General features: G+C 41.7%; 2 protein-coding genes across 3 annotated transcripts in view; one reads left to right on the top strand and one right to left on the bottom strand.

The window, feature by feature from the left end:
- LOC100770984 (protein FAM162A) overlaps positions 1–563 on the bottom strand; it is a 25776-nt gene extending 25213 nt beyond the window's left edge. Inside the window, exon 1 of the mRNA XM_027412757.2 lies at positions 272–563. Within this exon, the coding sequence (XP_027268558.1) occupies positions 272–305 (34 nt within the window). The 5' untranslated portion in view covers positions 306–563. The remainder of the gene's footprint in view (positions 1–271) is intronic.
- Ccdc58 (coiled-coil domain containing 58) lies at positions 563–19267 on the top strand. 2 transcript variants are annotated; one of them, XM_027412755.2, is made up of 5 exons: positions 563–941; positions 8894–9019; positions 11482–11628; positions 16863–16922; positions 19022–19266. In XM_027412755.2, the coding sequence occupies exons 1-5, from the start codon at positions 891–893 to the stop codon at positions 19070–19072; spliced, it is 435 nt and encodes a 144-aa protein (XP_027268556.1). In that variant the 5' UTR covers positions 563–890; the 3' UTR covers positions 19073–19266. The 2 variants fall into 2 exon arrangements, with proteins under 2 accessions (XP_027268556.1, XP_027268557.1); XM_027412756.2 differs by lacking the exon at positions 563–941 and adding an exon at positions 1053–1192 and having other exon boundaries at positions 19022–19267.

The following is a 19267-nucleotide window of genomic DNA, read 5'->3' as shown; positions in this document are numbered from 1 at the left end:
GAGGAAGGCTTCATTAGAATAACGGATGGGGGGAAATTTAGGATGTAAAGCCTAAGTTACAGAGATAACTCTGAGCAGGTGCTCGCAGGAGGACGAGGACCAGGTGGAAGCATCAAGGTACTAACTTAAGACGGGAGCTGGGTGGATGAGACCCAGGGTCTCGGCCAGCCTCCCCACGTCTGCTTAGCCGCTGCGGTCCTCCCACGGTTGCAGTAAGTAGGACACCCCGCCGGTGATGCACCCTCCTGCCGCCCGCAGCCCCGCGTCTCACCAGCCGCCAGGCGCAGGCCGCGGAGGCTCCCCATGGCCGCCTGCTCCGCCGACGCACAGCACCCCTCGGCGGCCCCGGCGCTGGCGCTCAATGTCACCGAGCGCCCGCGTGGGAAGGGCGCTGGCGGGGTGGGCGGGGCGGGCGAGCGTGACGCGGCGGGCGTGAGGGACGTGCTCGAAGGGTGGAGGACACGGCCAGGCGCCTCCCCTGCCCGGGCATGAAGACCGAGGAGAAAGGGTGATGTCTGCCAACTGTGAAGTGCTGAGTAGCGTTTCAGGGCCGTGCAAGCGAATCACACACGCGGAGGGACTCGAGGCCCGGGGCCCTAGGGCGGGCTTCTGGAACATCCTTGAGGAAAGCCTGTTTCCACTTAGCTATTTAAAAAAAAAAAAAATTTAGTCCTTCTTATCGCCTGCCCACCCTCACCGTCCCAAACGCCTTTGATCTCGTTCCTCATTAACAAGTTCCCTTATGCTCTAGGAACAGAGTGGTAAGAGCCTTGGAGGAAGGCGAGCCCCGCTCTCAGCTCCCGGCTCACACTACTTGCTATCAGGCAGCACCGCGGACACCTCCGTTCCACGGTGATTGGCCAGCGGCGGGGTCCTCGCCGTCGTCCAATATGGCGGCGCCCAGTGACGGTGTGAACTGTGATGAGTTCGCCGAGTTCCAGGTGATGAGGTTTTCCTCACGTGGCAACCTTGTGTAGCCTTTTGTTCCCAGATCCTGTTTCGTGCTTTGGCCTGGGAGGGAGTATGGACAAACTGGGGGAAAAGCAGGCGGATGAGAGCTTGTTTTAGGGGAACCTTTGGAGGTCATGGGGGCTAGGGGTGGCCTTGGAAAGCGTGGCTGCTCAGTACAGGGAGGTGCCCGAGGTCCTTCTGGCTTATTCCGGAGAGCTAAAGCTGAGCTGGGAAGCTGAGGGTAGGTATTGTGACAGTTCAGCAGCTCCCTGAACTTAGTTCCCAGCCTCTGCCATGCCTCTCCCACTTCTGATTTGAGCTTTTGTGGGAGAGAAAGAAGTGAAAAGGGCCTTGTGTACTTCATAAAACAGAATGTTTGGCACAGTGTTCTGTTTGGTGAGGCAGACTATTTGAAAGCTTGAAGGGAGGGCTAATTCTAATATCTGGTCTATGTTATTGCCTTCTTGATCCTGACACTTTAGGGGGAAAAAAATGTGTCTTTTTGTACTAAAAGCATCAAAGATCTAGAACTTAATACCCACCCAAGAATTCAAAATAATTATGTGGTTGCTGATCAATTCACAACGAAAGTTAGTGGTGGTGTGTTCTGTTATTAGAGCTGAATTTTAAAAACCACGACCTTTGAAAGCGTATTTTTAGCTAAAGATAGTGAAAATTCTTTTCACATGTCATTGTTGACCTAGCTGTAATAATCTTAATACTTTGAGTAGCTTGTAGCTAGTTCTTGAAGGTAACTTCATCAAATCGATTTATTTGACAAAAGAGGTAATAAATAGCCGATTTTAAAAGTCAAAACACCTGGTAACGGAGAATCGGCCTTGGCATATCTTTTACTTGTAAATAGGCGATAGGACCAGAAAATACATGAAGATGCTGTAATAATGTAAAATATTAGTATAACATTTAGTTTTACATGAGTTTGGTAAAATTATAAAACATGGTTGACTGGAATTCTCACAAATTACTAATTAAAGTTTACATTCTTAAGAGCTGTTAGATCATTTTGTATGTAAGTATCATAACTATGGAAAGCCCTTCACTGAATGCCAGTGGAAATAAACTGAAAGTCCTATGTCTTTTTATTGTAAACATTAGGTAGAATTTTACTCCACAATTATGAAAGAATTATATTGTGAATGCCCTTGTATCCACCATCTAAATTCTATAGTCAGTGATTTACCGTATCTGCCTGACTTTATATCTGTTTATCCACCTCTCAATCTGTTAGTTCACCTTTTAATTTGAGAAGGAGTTTCCAAGTTAGTTGCAAAAGTATAGTACTTTTAAATATGCTTCATGCATGTTTACTATTTTGGAGGGATATATTTTGCCTGTGATGTAGTCCACAGGTATTGATTGGTATTTACAAATACTTTTCACAGTTTGATGTTGACATATTCTTGTAAGGCAAACTTCTATCAACATTGAAATGGATGCTTTCACCTTCAGAAGTTTTCTCATGGGCTTTCCTAGGCAATCCCTGTCCCTTTCTGTCTAGTTCCAACTATTAGTACTGTTCTGGCTTTGTTTTCACACAGCTCTGTTTTTTAAGCTTAAAAGATTTTTTAAGAGTTTTAACTTTCTGTATTTCCCTCCATTGTAATACTCCCAGATAATACCCTATTTCCAAAGTGAAATAGAATACAAAAAAGAAAATTTAAACTTGGATGCTTTGAATCTTATTTTTAACATACATTGGAAAATTTATTGAGTACTTTTTTTAGTCTGCTCAAGTTGCCATAACTAAATACTACAGACGAAGTGGCTTAAAGAACAGAAATGTAGTGTCCCAAAGTTTGGGAAGATTGGGGTTGGGGTTAATTTCTGGTGAGGTCTCTTTTCCTGGTTTGCTGATGTCTATTTTCTCACCAGTGTCTGTGTAGTTGGAGCAGAGTCCCAAATGTCTCCTCCTTTTCTAATAAGGACCCCAGTTTGTGGTAGATTAGGGTTCCTGCCCTGTTGACCTCCATTTATGTATCTGTGTATGTATGTATATATTTGACAAGGTCTCACTATGTTGTAGAAGCTGGCCCCAATAGCCTTGGCTCAAGAAATCTTGTCTCAGCCTCTCAAGTAGCTGAAACTACAGGTGTATGCCTAGTTGTAACCTCCATTTAGTGTTCATTCCTAAAAGCCCTGTCTATAAGGACTTAATGTTTTAGCATACACTCCAGGATACACAATTTAGCCAGTACCGGGTAGCTACCAGCTACCAAGCTTTAGGAGATATCATGGTGGGCAGGGTATGAAACCAGGAGCTTTAAGTGAGGATTAAAACATGTAGAAGACACTGGAGCTAGAAATAAAATGCCTAAGAGCTCAAAAAGAAATAAGTGAAGAGGTCACAATTGAGTTGGGCCTTAGGTAATACTGGTTGAATTCTAGGCAGAGGAAATAGCACACAGTACATTTCCCGTACAGTCATGCATTGCTTAATAATGGGGATATATTCTGAGATGTGTTACAGGTGATTTTATGTTGTGCATATGTGAACGTAATTAAGTCTTATCTAGGTTTAGGTCAATCCTTGTCATGGCTTCTTGATACAACTGGGATGCAGTAGACAGGAAGTCTGTGAAGCTGCTGTAAGTAGAAGGAAAATTAATGATGGAAAGTAGAGCTCGATAAATACACAGACCGGTAACAGTCCCTTACTACCATTGTCAAGTGTTACACTCTGCACATGATAACATTTGATATACTTTTGTACTGGGTGTGGTGGCTCACAACTTTAATCCTAGCAGTTAGGGAGCAGAGGCTGTGGGATTTGTCATTATTGTGGCTTTGGAATATCTCCTTTCATGAGTCTCTTCTGAATTTAGTATCTAAGCCATGTGTAAATTTCAGATCACATAACTAAGCTCTAAGATTGTAACATGGTGTGACAATCCTTTCAAGACCTGATCCTAAAGTGCCTCTAGACAAAATCTTTGGCCTGTACTTTTATCTCCAAATGCTTCTCTTTCCCAACCCCCTTTCCATATCTGTCATGTATTTGAATCTTTTGCCTTGTGACCTAGACTTGACTTTTCCCGAACACATGTCCTTGTCATTTCTGTGCTTCCTCCTGACACCTGTCAGTGTAAAGAACCTTACTTTCTCTCCAGCTGAGACCCAGGTCATATATCTCTTGAACAAAATCAACTCACTATTCCTTTTCAGACTGTTTTATTTTTATTAGGGATATTTATTTGGGTGTGCATAATTTATTTTGGGTTGACTTTAAACCACCTGGCCTTTGTCCTAAATCTGGAGTTGACATAAGGGCTCTGATGTTTCTTCCATTGCAAGGAGATGGGCCTGGTGACATTTATAGTCTTGTCTTAGTATTTCTCCTTTTTTGTAATCTATAAAATTTAACAAAGGCTTAAATAATAACTTAATTCTTAAATCCTGGAACGGTGTGTCGTCAGTTCAGATATCATCATTGTACTTTTTAAATTTCTTTTTTAAAAAAAGTATTATTGTGTGCATGGTAGGAGGGTACAGGGCATGCATGTGTGGAAGTCAGAGGACAGTTTGTGGAGTTGGTTCTCTCCTTCCACCTTTATGTGGATTCCAGAATTGAATTCAGATTGTCAGGTTTGTGTAACATGCACCTTCAGCTGGTTGGCTCTGTGCACTTAAACTCCCTGTGATGATAGAAATGGTCTACGTTTGTGCTGTCTACATGTAGCTCTTCAGCTTGTTAATCTGCTGCTGTAATGGAAGGTTTTAAGATTTATTTTTATTTTATCTGTATGGGCATTTTGCTAGCATGTAGAGTGCATCAGGTCCCCTTGGAACTGGAATGAGAAAATTGTTAGCTCCCATGTGGATGCTGGGAATTGAACTCAAGTCCTCTAGAAGAGTAATCAGTGCTTTTAACCACTGAGCCACCTTTCCAGCCACCATAACTGAAGGTTTTAAATTTCAAATTTCAGTTGAAATAACCTCATATGCTAGTGTCTTCTATATCAAAAGCCTGACTGTAGATCATAGGTTGGTAATCCATGAGTACACAAAAAAAGGGGGAAAATAGTCTACTTGGCAGCCCTCATTTGTGGATTCTGTTGATAAGATTGCAAAAGCAGTGGGTGGGTTCAGAACCAGCAAGATGGTTCAGCAGGTAAAAAAGTACTTGCCACACAAGTCTTATTACAGCCAGAGTTGATTCCCAGAACCTGTGTAAACATGGAGAGAACCAAATCCACAAAGCTGTGTTCTGACTACATGTGCACCCTCCACACTATACATTTTTTTAAAGAGGTAGATTCTTTACCCAGTTAATGCAGACAAATCACCCAATTAATGCAGACAAAATTGTTGTGTAAAGGCGTTAATAGTATGTCCAAATTGTTTTATTGGAAGGATTTGTTTATCATGATTAAGTTATTGCCGGTATTCAAATGCAAAAAAATGGTCAAAGTTCAGCATCAATAAAAGCTCAACAAATGTTAAGCTACATAACCTTTTGCCTGGATTGATGTGTCAGCCTTCCAACCCGTCTTCTTAAGTCTACGATAGTGTACAGTCCATTTTCTAGGCAGTCATTTCAGAATACAAATCTGATCATATAGATCCACCAAACATCTCACTCCTTTTCTGTGTAAAATATTAAAATCCTGCAACATACCCTTCAATAGTGAGTCTCACCTTACACTGTATTTTCTCATGCATTCAGTGTTCTATTTTAAGTGGCTGTTATCCTTGCAGTTCTTGAACTCTTAATGATACTAAACCTGCCACAAAATTTAAAAAATTTAAAAAATTTAAAAATATTTATTTATATGTGTTTTGCCTGCATGTATGTATGTCTGTGTACTACCTACATGCCTCATGCCTTCAGTCTAGAAGGGGGGTGAAATCTCTGGAACTGGAGTTATAGGGTAGGTGCTAGGAATTGAACCTGCGTCCTCTGGAAGAGCAGCCAATGCTCTTAACCGTTAAGCCATCTCTCCAGCCCCTTGAAGAGTATTTTAAAAAGGGGTCTAGAGTCATGTTGAAGGAGGTTGGCTTTGCCTGCTACATTTTCCCCCTCCCAGAGATAGGACAGGTCCATGCTGGCCTCCAACTCACAATTCTCCTGTCTCAGCCTCCTGTGTGCTAAGTTCACAGGCTTGTGCCACCACACCCAGCTTCTTTCTTCCCTGTGACTCACTAAGTGACTCATCATTTGTTTGCAATTTACTACTCATGGGCATTATACCCTACATTATATGGCATACTATTTAAAATAGAGTTGCCCAGGGGATATGTTAAAATTGTCCTCTCAGAATTATGGTTTGCAAAGAATACTATCAACAAAAGTAGATACAGAAAAAGACAAGGGAATGAACTTTGTGTTACTTGTATGTGGTGTTTTATTGTTTCCATTGTTTATTTATTTGGGGAGGGCAGTGCTTGTGCAATGGTATTCAAGTGAGTGGAGGTCAGAGGACAACCTGTGGGAGTTGGTTTTCTCCTGCCACTATGTGGGTCTGGGGATTGAACTTAGGTCATCAGGCTTGGCAGCAAGTGCCTTTATCTGTTGGACTTGCTCATGAGTCCATACCTGTGATGTATTAGTCTATATTATGAATATTTGATGTGGGATGCCCTGTCCTTCTGTATGCTGCAAATATGTGTTGCTTTTATTGGTTGATAAATAAAGCTGATTTGACCAAAGGCCAGGCAGAATATAGCTAGGTAGGAAATCCAAACAGAGTTACAGAGAAAAAGCGGGTGGGGTCAGGGAGCAAGATGTGAGGTAACAAGCCACGAGCCTTCGTGGTAAAATATAAACTATTAGAAATGGGTTGATTTGTATGTAAAGCCAGCCAGTTAGAAGCCTGAGCCATCAGCCAAGCAATTATAATTAGTATTAAGCCTCCAGGTGCTTATTTGGAACTTGGAGACCGGGAGAGAAACTTCCAACTACAGATGTTGTGAAAGCTATTTTGTTTCTGTTTTGAGATCATGAGCAGACTATTAAAATATTCAGCAGTTTCAGGTGAATGAGTGGTAGGATGTAATTCGGACTACATGCTCTGATTAAATGGATGAAAGGGTTACAATTGGAAACACTCTTGACTCCTTCACAGAGTATTTACAGAATGATTAAGTATGTCTTCAAGGAAACTGGAAGTAGCTTAGTGACTGGAGCACTTGCCCAGCAGGTGTGAGGACCTGGGTTTGATTCCCAGGACAGGGGCAACGTGGATTTTTCAAGGCATTTTTAGTAACAAGGCAAATTGTTCACAATATGTCATTTTTAAAAAATGTTACATAGTATCTTGATTTCATAAAATATTCATGAGTATGTATAAAAGTAATAAATCTGTTACTATATTACTAATGGTTACCTTTGGGTAATTAAATGCTTTTTCAGGTTTTTCTAAAAGGAAGGTGTGTGTAAGGGGGTGCAGTAAAGAGTCACTGAAATGGCCACTGTGGTATAGTTAAGAGAAAGGCTCTTACAGTGAATGAGAGAGAAAAAAAATTAAGACTGCTTACAGCCCAGGGATTGGGTGTGGGGTGGAGGGATGGGCAGAGAGTGACAGACACAGCTGGAGAGAACATGGCAAGAGCTAGGGAATGGGGGCAGAGGGGAGAGGAGGATGCAAGCTGGGAGGAAGGAAGGGCCGGGAGGCTAGTGTGGACTTGGAAATGTGTAACAAGTGTTACCATCTGTCAAGCCTCAGGATGTCCATATATCTAGAAATGAGCTCGAGCTGGACAACAGAAGGATTTCTCCAAGTTAAAAAGACAACATTCCTCAGGAACTTGTGAAACTAACTGGCTCTCATCTGCCAAAAGGAGTCATTTCCCTTGCCTCTGGCAGAAGGGACATGGTAGCATAGCAGAGGCCATCAGCCTCCAGGCTCCCTCAGACCCCACTCACTCCAGGCACTTGTTACAGTGTAGTTCTCTAGCAAGGCATGAGAAGTTCTGCCTCACTCGTGGGGCGAGTCTGTGCTATGCAGTGTGCCCAGCGTTCTTTCTCTTTTTCTCTTTTGGGACATAGTAGGTTCCTGGGAATGAAACTCAGGGCCTCATAGGAGGTAGGCAAGGGTTCTGCAACTGAGCAATCAGCAATCCCCACCACTCAGCAATCATAAGTAACTTGTGCTATTATTTTTCTTTGGATTGGGTTTTTGTGAGCTGGAGACCATTTGAAGAAAGTAGAGCCTTGAGAAATGTGAACCAGGGTCACTAAAGAAAAGCTAAAACAAATTCCTGCTTGTTCAATGAATTAAAGTATATTTCTTTCTCTAGTAGCAAATTTGTTCTCTTATCACAAAAGTATTTACAGTCACAGTTTAGAAAGTCAAAGAGCTGTGAGGTGAGGTTGGCGGTGTGCTGCTTCATGTCTGTGAGCTGACTGGTTCTGCCCATGCAGAGGAGCAGCAGTGCCACAACTGGTTGTGGAGAGCATGTGGTATCTAGGTTGGAGAACCCTCTTTGGCTAGATATTGGAGCCGAGTGGTGGTGGTGCACTTGGGAGGCAGAAGCAAGAGATCTCTGTGAGTTCAAGGCCAGCCTGGTCTAAAGTGAGTTCCAGGACAGCCAGAGCTAAGGCAGAGAAACCCTGTCTCAAAAAAACCAAAAACAAAAAAACACAACAACAAACAAAAACCCGGCTCATTGATTGCCTATACTGGCTGTATGTTGGAGTTGGAAGACACGGTTTGCTATGCCATTCCAGATGGTGGGATTTCACTGTCGAGCTGTGGAGCTAGACTCAGAGGCCTCTGTTAGAATCACTATTGCATATCCTACCGATTATCCTGGTGATACAAATATTTTGGTTGTACTCTGTTTGACTTGTTTTCCTCTTACATACAAGGGTTATAAAATATCTAAGACTTTTTTTTCCCTTTCTGCTTAAATATTTAATTTTCATTACTTAACACTTCACTGAGACTATATTCTTTTATTCTTTTATTTTAAATATATATAGGAATTACTCAAGGTGATGAGGACAATTGATGACAGAATAGTACATGAATTAAACACTACGGTTCCAACCGCTTCCTTTGCAGGGAAGATTGATGCCAGCCAAACCTGTAAACAACTTTATGAGTCTGTAAGTTTATCTTTCGAGTCCTTTTTTTTTTGTTTTGTTTTTCTTTTATATCTTTCTTTGCAGACAAAATAAGAAATAAATTGACTTGTATCTAACTGTGAAAAGCACATGCCATCTTTGTGTTTCCTTTTGTACACTTGAAGGTAGGAGTACACTAGTTTTCATATAGTTTCTACAACCTTAGATATGTGCACAAATGGCTGTAAAGAATGGGAGCAGAGTTGTTTTGGCCTATGCATGCATTGCCTTTTGCTAAATGAACAGTATGCATGGTATGACCACAAGGATCTTGAAACAGTCAAGACAGGAGTGATCGAGAGGACCATGAATGAATTAATACCAAGAGGCCAGGCAGCTAACGGCATGAAAAGTGAAAACCCTTCACACTTTTTGTCATCTTTTCTTCCATTATCAGGAAAGGGAATAGAAGTGTGTGGTAGAAAGGGAAGAGAAAGCCACAGATACTAATAAGTCACCCTTCCTAATGCTTTGACATCTCCAGTGTAGAGTTGCTCATTACCTGCTTGAGTCCTCTTGAATTGGCAAAAGCAGAAGGAATGATGGTGCAGCTGTACTATAGCTGGCTGGTGCCCTCCATTAAGTTGGAAGTTAAAGTTCAAATGGCACATGCTTTTTTTCTTTTTTCTTTTTTTTTAGATTTACTTATTTATTTATTATGTATACAGTGTTCTGTCTGCTTGTATGCCCTCAGGCCAGAGGAGGGAGCCAGATGTCATTGAAGATGGTTGTGAGCCACCATGTAGTTGCTGGGAATTGAACTCGGAACCTCTGGAAGAGCTGCCAGTGCTCTTAACCTCTGAGCCATCTCTTCAGCCCCAGCACATGCTTTTTTTATGTTTTCCCACCACAAGTTTACTGTGTGTATTTCTAGTTAGAGAAAAGTCATTATTTAAATCTAAAGTGCAGTTTTCAAGAGAGGATAAAAGTCATTTTGTGAACAAACTTATTCACATCAATTAAATTTAGAACACTACCTCCTAGCATCTAGGTTCTGTTTTTGTTTTAATTATGTCATTCTATTGAGAAATTAGATAAATACTCTGGTTTTAGAAAATTAGATGGTGTGGTGTTTAGTCATTGCAAGGGGGGCTGGGCCCAAGTCTTAATGTACCCTGAGCTGTTTGATAGTTCACTTATGTCTTGGTATCTGACTAAAGAACTAGAAATGTGGTGCTCTCCTCCTTCCTGCTACCCATATGATCTCTACTATTCAGTTCTTCCCATTTACAGTCTTCTGTTAGCATATGGATTGGTGGTATCATGCTTAGCAACAAGGATTCCAGGACTAGATCAAATCTCACATCTGCTGCTTCCAAGGGTGGTGACTGAGCATTTTAAGTAACTTCCCTTCACCTCAGTCTCAGGGGGTTGTAGAGGGTTAGTAAACCAAGAAAGCACTGGTCTGTGTACTTTAATATGCATGCCAGAGTCATTATTATTGGTCAGTATTGTATTTTAATAACTTTGCTCTGGAGATTGGGGCCTGCAGAGTGCCCAGCCAATAAGAAGCACTAAGAGCTCTTGCTGAGTGTTGTCTCTTGAGGAGTCTGGAACATTCAAGTGCTGTTCAGTCTCCCTGACTTACATTAGTTCCTGGTCCAGCTTTTGTGGCTGAAGAAGACATTCAAGTTCCCTAAGGGAACCCTTCTTTATAGGAGAGGATATAGGAGCTAGTATAAAGCATGAATTTACAAAGTCTAAACTTGAAAGGCTCCTCATAGTAAAAACTAGATAATTCCACAGAGCTCTCAGGAGGTGTGAGTGTAAGAGGACCTTGAACCATGACCGTTATACCTTGCCACCCAAGACAGATGTTTATTGGATGAAAAGCTGTTTATTGGATGCATCACTCTTAAGAAAGGGTTACTAAAATCCTCCTGTCAGCTATCCTTGCAATCAACATACAAAACTGGTGCAACCACTAATCTTTGCCTCAGGTTTTCTTTATCAGTACTTTAAATTTTTGAAAAGCCCTCTGATGGCATAGCTAAATAGCATTCTTTCTCCACATCACTTACTGCATAGCATCTTCTCCTTGTTAACAACACAAGACTGAAAACAACCAAAAAAGACAAAGGAGAGAGACTAGCAGCAAGTGGCCGGAAGGGTGGATATAGGGTGCAGGAGTGGAGGGAATGGTGAAGAGCACAGGACAGGCTCAGGAGACTGGAGGGAAGCCCAGCTGGGCACTCAGGAAACAGGAGCAGGAGTGCTGGCCTGCGTTGTGGAAGGAGACAGCCTGCCTTCATCCTCTGTGCCTTCCAAGACTTTCCCTCTTAATTTGCTTTTAGGTGATTTAGCCAATCCAACATGTTCTCTTCTAGAGATTCAATTAAAAAAATTAAACTATTAAATTTTTGCTCTCAATTTTTTTTCTAAAACTAAAATGTAACAAGTTAATGTGATTTTTCTTTCCTTCTTTTCATTCCTTTGTATTTTAGTTGATGGCAGCTCACGCCAGTAGGGACAAAGTTATAAAGAACTGTATAGCCCAAACCTCAGCAGTAGTAAAAAGTCTCCGAGAAGAGAGAGAAAAGAACCTGGATGACTTAACATTATTAAAGCAACTTAGAAAAGAACAGACAAAGGTAAGTTGAGCAGACTTTATGTATCTGGGGCAAAGGTTTCCCAAACATAGCCTTCAAAATAGGGTTTTAATATGCAAAATTTCAAGTAAGTTATGGTTATTACTTTAAAAAATGACCAGGACAGGGTTGGAAGGGTGGATCCATGAATAAATTATTTGCTTTGCAAATATGAGAGCTGGAGTTTGGATCTTGAGAAGCCTTGTAAAAAGTTGAGTGGTGTGGGCCTGGAGAGGTGGCTTAGTGGTTAAGAACACTGACTGCTCTTCCAGAGGACCCAGGTTTGATTCCTAACACCCACACAGGCTCATGACTGTCCAGTTCTAGAAGATCTGATCTCCCTTGCTGGTGTCTGCAGGCACCAGGCATGTATGTAATATACAAACATGCAGGCAAAATACCCATATATATCAAATAAATTAAACCACCATCAACAACAAAAAAATCTGGGTGGTGTATCAGCCACCTGTAATCACAGCCCTCCAGAGGCAGACAGGAGATCCCTGGGCAAGCTGGCTAGATAGACTAGCCAGAATTGGCTAGAACCAGGCTCAGCCCAGAGATCCTGCCTCAGTGTTGTCTAGGAAAGACGCATGACAAACTTCAGACCTCCACTTGCATGTGCACACTCATCCCCCTACCCCAACACACACAGAGACACGTGAACACATGCACGGGAGAGATGGCTAGAAGAGTAATGGCTTGTCATCAGGCTGGCTTTACATCACACTTAGATGTAGTAGAGTAAATGATGCATACTTTATAAACAGTATAAAGATGCAGTATAGCAGCTCGGGGGAAATTAACATGGAATTGTATTTTCTTTCTATTTCTATTTCTTAAACACCAATACTGATGGGCTGGAGAGATGGCTCAGAGGTTAAGAGCACTGGCTGCTCTTCCAGAGGTCCTGAGTTCAATTCCCAGCAACCACATGGTGGCTCACAACCATCTGTTAATGAGATCTGGAGCACTCTTCTGGTGTTCAGATATACATGGAAGCAGAATGTTGTATACATAATAAATAAATAAAATCTTAAAAAAACCCAAAAAACACCAATACTAACCAACCCATATCAGAAGCTCTGTGGAAACCATTTGTGCCTGCTTGCTTGAAACATTTCTTCATGAATTTGAATTTGAAAATCTTACCTCTTTCATTTTGTAAGAATCTGCTGAAATAGAATACAGATTCCTTAAGTTCTAGCTGTTGCCCTCTTGAGCCATAAAATCAGAGCTAGTTGAATATAGTCAACACCTCAGTGTAATGCCCACCGAACTCTGTAAACATCAAGGGTTTTGGCTCTCTTTAGATTACCTTTTCTCCATGTAACAGCATCCCTGCTGTGTTTTTACTTAAGAAAATATGATGGTCCAGCTAAGTGCCAGACAAGGATGCCTGCTGCTAAACCTGAGAGTTGAATTTGATCTCTGGAACCCACTTGGTGGAAGATGAGAGAGAACTAATTCCTTTAAGTTGTCCTCTAACCTCCAGACCTGTTCACTGTGGACAGACAGACAGATGGACATACAAGTCAAGTGCTCACTTGGGGATATGTGAAAGGAAGCTTTTTTTTCCCCGTGTAATACAGTTAATAGGGCAGAAACATTGCTCTGTAGCATGGTTTGTGGTTTATCAAGAAAACAGGTCTGCTTTGGCGTTCTCAGGGTCAGTTCCAGGCCCCATCCTCTGCCTATCAAAGTCCACAGAGTCCCGTTATGTAAAGTGGCATAGTGTTTGCATTTAACTTCCTTTCTTTACCCTCCCTTACATTTTAAGTCACTCACAGATTGCTGATAGCAACTAATACAAAGTGTTCGTGTTTGGTTCATGTGCAGTTCTTCCCCAAGTATTTTTGATCCCCAGTTGCTTGAAATCCTATACAATAGTTTATTACATGGATTGCATTGCCATCCTTTTTTAAAGGGAACTTTTAGGTATCATTGTAATTGTATGTAACTCTAAACTTCAGAGAAAAGTTGTGAAGCAATGTAAGGAGCACCCATGCAGAGTGTTCACCACGTGACATGCCCCTGCTATTTACCTGCTTAGTCTCCTCACCTTCCCTTCCTCCTCCTCCTCTACCACCCCCCCCAAACCTGTGTACATGTGCATACTCTTCTTCAGAGGGGTTCCAGTGCTTGCTAGGTGTGTTGTACCCTTTTATTATTATTTTTCAATTACATTTACTTGTGTGTGTGTATAGGTCAGAGGACCACTTGGAGAAGTTAGTTCTTTCCTTTCAGCACAAGAGTACCTGGGATTAAACTCAGGTCATCAGACTTGGCAGCAAGCACCTTTACCCATTTGGCCTTCTCACAGGCCCCAATTGCTATTTCTTTTTATTTTTTATATGTTGTTTATTTCTTTTGTGTGCATTGGTGCTTTGCCTGCAGGTATGTTTGTGTGATGTGTCAGACCTCCGGGTTATAGGCAGTTGTGGACTGCCAAGTCACCTGGATCCTGTGGAAGAGCAGACAATGCTCTTAACCGCTGAGCCATCTCTCCAGCCCTCGCTATTTCTTAATCACAAGGACTTTTCTTACATGACCACTGTACAAATATCAATACAGTTGTCTACTTAAGATAGCACAGTGGGCAACTTCTAGTTCTTGTGTATCTGGTGACTGAAAAGGCAACATGGAACGCTTTGTTTGTGTTTTTGTTCATTTTAAGTAGTTGTAGAATTTGATTGGTGTTTGTTTAGCAGATATAGCCAGATGCACAGGGGCACATATTGAGTAGGCCAGGCTGCTATGCTTTCTCAGTTATTCTGCTAATTCAGATGGTGAACTTGTTAGAATAGTCCTTGTCCCACCCCTTGATATTCAGGATTTTTTAACAATTATTTTTATTTTCTATGCATTGTGTTCTGCCTGCATGTATGTCTATGTGAGGCTGTTGGATCCCCTGGAACTGGAGTTAAAGCTGTGAGCTGCTATGTAGGTGATGGGAATTGAACCCAGGTCCTCTGGAAGAATAGCCAGTGCTCTTATCCGCTGAGCCATCTCTCCAGCCCTGATATTCAGGATTATTTGGTCAGGATCTAAGTACCTTAGAGCGTTCTATTTCTTTCTTTTTTGGGGGGTGGGGTGGGGGTGTGTGTGAGACAGGGTTTGTAGCTTTGGAGCCTGGCCTGGAACTCTCTCTGTAGACCAGGTTGGTTTCAAACTCTCAGAGATCTGCCTGCCTCTGCCTCCTGTGCGCTTTCTGTTTCTTGAGAAAGTAACTGCAAACCTGTCCTCCACTATCAGGAAGGCCACCCTTTCCAACTAATCCATCAGCATAACTTACTAGTGAAGGAGGAAAGGGACACAGGCTGAGCATCCAGATGGCCCAGCTATGGTGTGAACATGCAGCAGCCATACTACCCTTACATCCTGGATTCCGTTAAAGATGTTGACGGGGGATGTGAGCAGAACTGCTAAGTCACAGACTAAAAAGTCAGAGTAGAGCTGCCCTTGCTAGTTGAAGTACAAAGTTCAGCCAAGCCCTAGTGTTCAGGAGTGACTGTGTTTGCTGAGCTCTCACAGCTGCCCCTTTGCCCTTAGTGCCTGGAAGGCGTGGCCACAAGGACTGCAGGGAGGGGCATTGGAAGCAATCAATGAATAAATGTAAGGTTTGCTTTCCAGCCAGCAAGGGCCACTGTGAGTAGTGCTGTAGTGGGTGAGGGAATGGCCACTGTTTTATCTTCCTGGGGTGGTGTGGACTCTGAAAGAGAGAGTCCTTCAATGTTCCAGCTCTTCCTCATTCACTGAGGGTGCAGGGACATTAACTGGCATCTCTAAAATCAGGAGCTAGTGAGGGGTTAGGAATTTTAACAACTAATTATCAAACATACCAACCATCTTTAAGGCTCATCCTCCACAAGCCTTTTATATGTTAGGGTTCCTGCTCTGTTTTTATATTTTCATTTAGGAAAATTCCAGTCACTTAATTTTTTTACTGTATAAAGTCCTTTTTATCTAAAACATTCTCATCCTCACCCCATGCCTGTTTTCAAATATGAGCTAGTTTATTCTGGAGCTATATATGAGTAACCATGGCCTGGTAAACTCAGAGCTAGATTATCCCATGTTCCAACATGGAAGTAGTTTCACGGAGTTTCTATAGTAATAGAATTTTAAAAAGTTCTTAACTTTTCTTACCAAAAGTTACCTCATATTTACTACTTCCTCAACATTTTTCTCTCCTACTTACTGTTCTTTAAATAAGAGCTGAATCCAAATATATATATATATATATATATAAATAATTTTTCTTATTTGATACAATGATACAATTTGATACAATGTAGCAAATTAAGATCATCTGTACTCTCTTGGTATCAAACTTCTGTTTTTCTTTCTGTTGCTAGTCTTAGGCAAACTTCTCAGCTTCTTGGATGTTATACCACCTCCCTCAAGGGGTGGGGGATCACATAAAACTTGAGAATTAGAAGTTTTTACATCCCCAAAACACCTCCAGAGATGTCTGTGACCTTCAGCAGTCAACACTCTGTAGACGAGAGGGCAGAACAGAGCTGAGAAGCTTGCACACATGCTAACCTTGTAATCGAAGTTTTAGGTACAGAAGATGTTTCTTGCCCCTGATCTAGCAGTGGACACCTGGGAGACCAGGTTTCTATGGATATGTCCTCACTTCTCCATCATCCTGAATGTAACACTGTCAGATTGGGGGCTCTGAGTATCTAGAGGAATCAGCTGGGGAGGCCCTTTGAGGCAGTCATCTGGAGTTCCCATTAGGAGTCACAGGCAGAGCAGCGTGTCCCCTTGGTGATGCTTCCAAGTGGAATAACAGATTGTAACAGGTGGAGATAACCTCACCAGATCGGTCTTGAGATACAGATATACTTGCGTCTGAATTTTGGAGGGGCAGTGCTTCCAGGGCCAGTATCTCAGAGAGCTCAAACAAAAAGGGCAATTTGCTAATATAATGTATACTACATGTGCTTTTTAAATTTTATCTTCATATAGTATGTGATGTGTGTGAGTGCATGTGGATATGGTCACCTGTGCTGGTGTGTATGAGTCAGAGGTTAATGTTGGGATGTATTCCTTAGTTCTCCACCTTATTTTTTTGAGGCAGGGTCTCTCACTAAGCTTGCAGTTTTAGATCAGCTGGCCAGCATGTCCCCAGATTCTGCTTGTCTCCACACCGTCCCCATTCCACAGCACTGGGTTATAGTTTTAACTCTACTTAGAATTTCTTTCTTTTTTTTTTTTCTGTCTTGCAGTTGAAATGGATGCAGTCAGAACTAAATGTTGAAGAAGTGGTAAATGACAGGAGCTGGAAGGTAGGAAATAATGCTGGTTCCTGTAGAGAACTGAACAAGCAAGGGACAAGCAGGGGAGGGCCAGAAAGTGCAGGCAGGCTCTGAGAGCAGAGAACCCCAGCAAACTGAGGGTGGTGGGTGCTGGTAACTTCTGTGTGGAAGGAAGAGGCTTTATAGGTAGACGGGATCCTGTGACCCCTTAGAGAACAGGATTGGCCACATTCTGTGGATCTCCTAACACTAATTATGGGCATATTTACATTCAGTGTTTTACTGTAGTTAACTCAGAACTCATTAAATGCAATTGCACAGGGAATATTAAGTGGAGAGGAAACACTTGAATAAGTAAGTTCCAAAGAAGGAAAGAGCAGCTGAGGTGAGCTTCACCACACTCTGGCTGGATCTCTCTGGGCTTAGCTCAGCTGCTGGGCACTGTTTATCTCTCCAGGAGCTTTTTTTGCAGAAACAACTTTGTTTCAAAATTTGCACACACACACACACACACACACACACACACACACACACCACACCACACCAAGAGAAATGAATCATTAAGCAGAGGTGATGTTTTGTTATTTTGGTGTGTATATATATATATATATATATATATATATATATATATATATATATATATATATCCTTCCAGCTTTTTAATGCATGCCTAGACTTCTTACCTGTTTTTTAAGTCATAAGTGAAGAAGTCATCTTCTACCTCCCTTGTAGCCAGTGTATTTCCTGTGTCATTAAATAGTTACACCCATCTTTAAAAAGAAGACTCATAGCATGTGGAGGCATGAATTAATCACAGACTATAAATCTGCTGCTTTATGGCATCTCTTTATCCTATCTTCCTTGCCAAAATGTAGTCTGTACTTGCCTTGCATCAGCATAAGGACTGTGCTGCTTGAAAGATTTTGGCAATGTCTCTGCATTCATTCTCAGAAAAAGTCCTAAGTTATTCTGGGACTGTGATGGGAGTGGGGTACGGTGAACATCTGGCTTTAAAGAGCCAGTCCAGAGGGTTTTGGTACATTTAAAGTGTAGTAGATGGTAGAAGGAGTGAAACAATTTTGGATGTGGTATCTCAGGTGCTCCTCAATATGATGGGATTGCATTCCCAGTAAACCTAAGTGTTCTTAAGACATTTAACAGTGGACTACACTTAAGCATTGAGAGAGAATAGTCTTCTGTGTATCATTAGCCCACAGAAAAATCAAAATTTACTGGTCATGATGTCCTGTAACTCCAGCACTTGGGGAGGCAGAAGCAGGATTGTGAGTTTAAGACCAGGCCAAGATACATAGTAAGTTCAAGACCAATATGAACTACAAAGCAAGACCTTGTTTCAAAAACCAAATTCAAAACAAAACACAGCTATAAAAGGGTCTACAGTGGCAGGGTGGTGGCTCACACCTTCTAATCCCAGCACTCGAGAGGCAGAGGCAGGTGGATCTCTCTTGAGTTTGAGGCCATCCTGGTCTACAGAGCAAGTTCCAGGGCAGCCAGGGCTACACAAAGAAACTGGGAAAACAAAACAAAAAACCCACAAATAAATAAAGATAAAAGGGTGTGCAGTGAACACCTCCTTGTGCTTTGAGGTCTTCCACATGGAGAGGGGCATACTTACAGGTGCTTATAAATCTTCTCTTATATTGTCTTTGTTGACAACAGAAGTATGCTGTGTACTTTTCGTAACATACATCTGAAATCTTTCCACATAAGAATGTTAGTAGTTCTCTTACTCTTTTTAAACCTTTTACTCCTATGAGTGGCCTTACCAAGATTTTTATGTGGCTTAGCCCCATTTAGTCATAGGGCATTCTCTTAACATTTATGATACATTGTTTGAAATTTTAGGAAGCAAAGTGAACAAAACAAGAAATACATAAATTCACATAATTTATTGGAATACAGGTCTAACCAGCAAATGGGCGTTGAGACTGTAGTGAATGTTACCAAGGTATACGCCATGCTTAATTTGGTGTGCTGAAGAAACATACTGTTTCCTGAGCCTGTTCACCTAGATCAGAGGCTAGCATCTTCCTAACCTGTTGATCTGATTTACATCCTGGTGTATACAGGATGACTGGATGACTTCTGTTTCTTTTTGAACATCTTAGGTGTTTAATGAACGCTGCCGAATTCATTTCAAGCCTCCAAAGAATGAGTAGAGAGAATATTTTATAGACCTGGTCATCTCATCAACTAAGCATGACAGATGTCAACAGGGCAGGCTCCCAAGGATGGTCTCCCAGCCAGCAGTCCAAGGCCTCAAGTCTAATTCTAACAATTATAAAATAATCAATTGCTATTTTATACCGATTCTGTAAAAAAATGTTTTGTAACTATTAAAATAATTTTCTGAC

Source organism: Cricetulus griseus, chromosome 4, assembly GCF_003668045.3.
Source record: "Cricetulus griseus strain 17A/GY chromosome 4, alternate assembly CriGri-PICRH-1.0, whole genome shotgun sequence".
Taxonomy (NCBI): Eukaryota; Metazoa; Chordata; class Mammalia; order Rodentia; family Cricetidae; genus Cricetulus; species Cricetulus griseus.
This window is presented reverse-complemented; position numbering and strand designations above follow the sequence as displayed.

Excerpts from the sequence above, each read along its gene's own strand:
- Ccdc58 (XM_027412755.2), top strand. The coding sequence starts at position 891 with ATGGCGGCGCCCAGTGACGGTGTGAACTGTGATGAGTTCGCCGAGTTC. Across the intron at positions 9,020-11,481 it reads GTAAACAACTTTATGAGTCT|TTGATGGCAGCTCACGCCAG; the intron begins GTAAGTTTATCT and ends TTTGTATTTTAG. Across the intron at positions 11,629-16,862 it reads TTAGAAAAGAACAGACAAAG|TTGAAATGGATGCAGTCAGA; the intron begins GTAAGTTGAGCA and ends TCTGTCTTGCAG.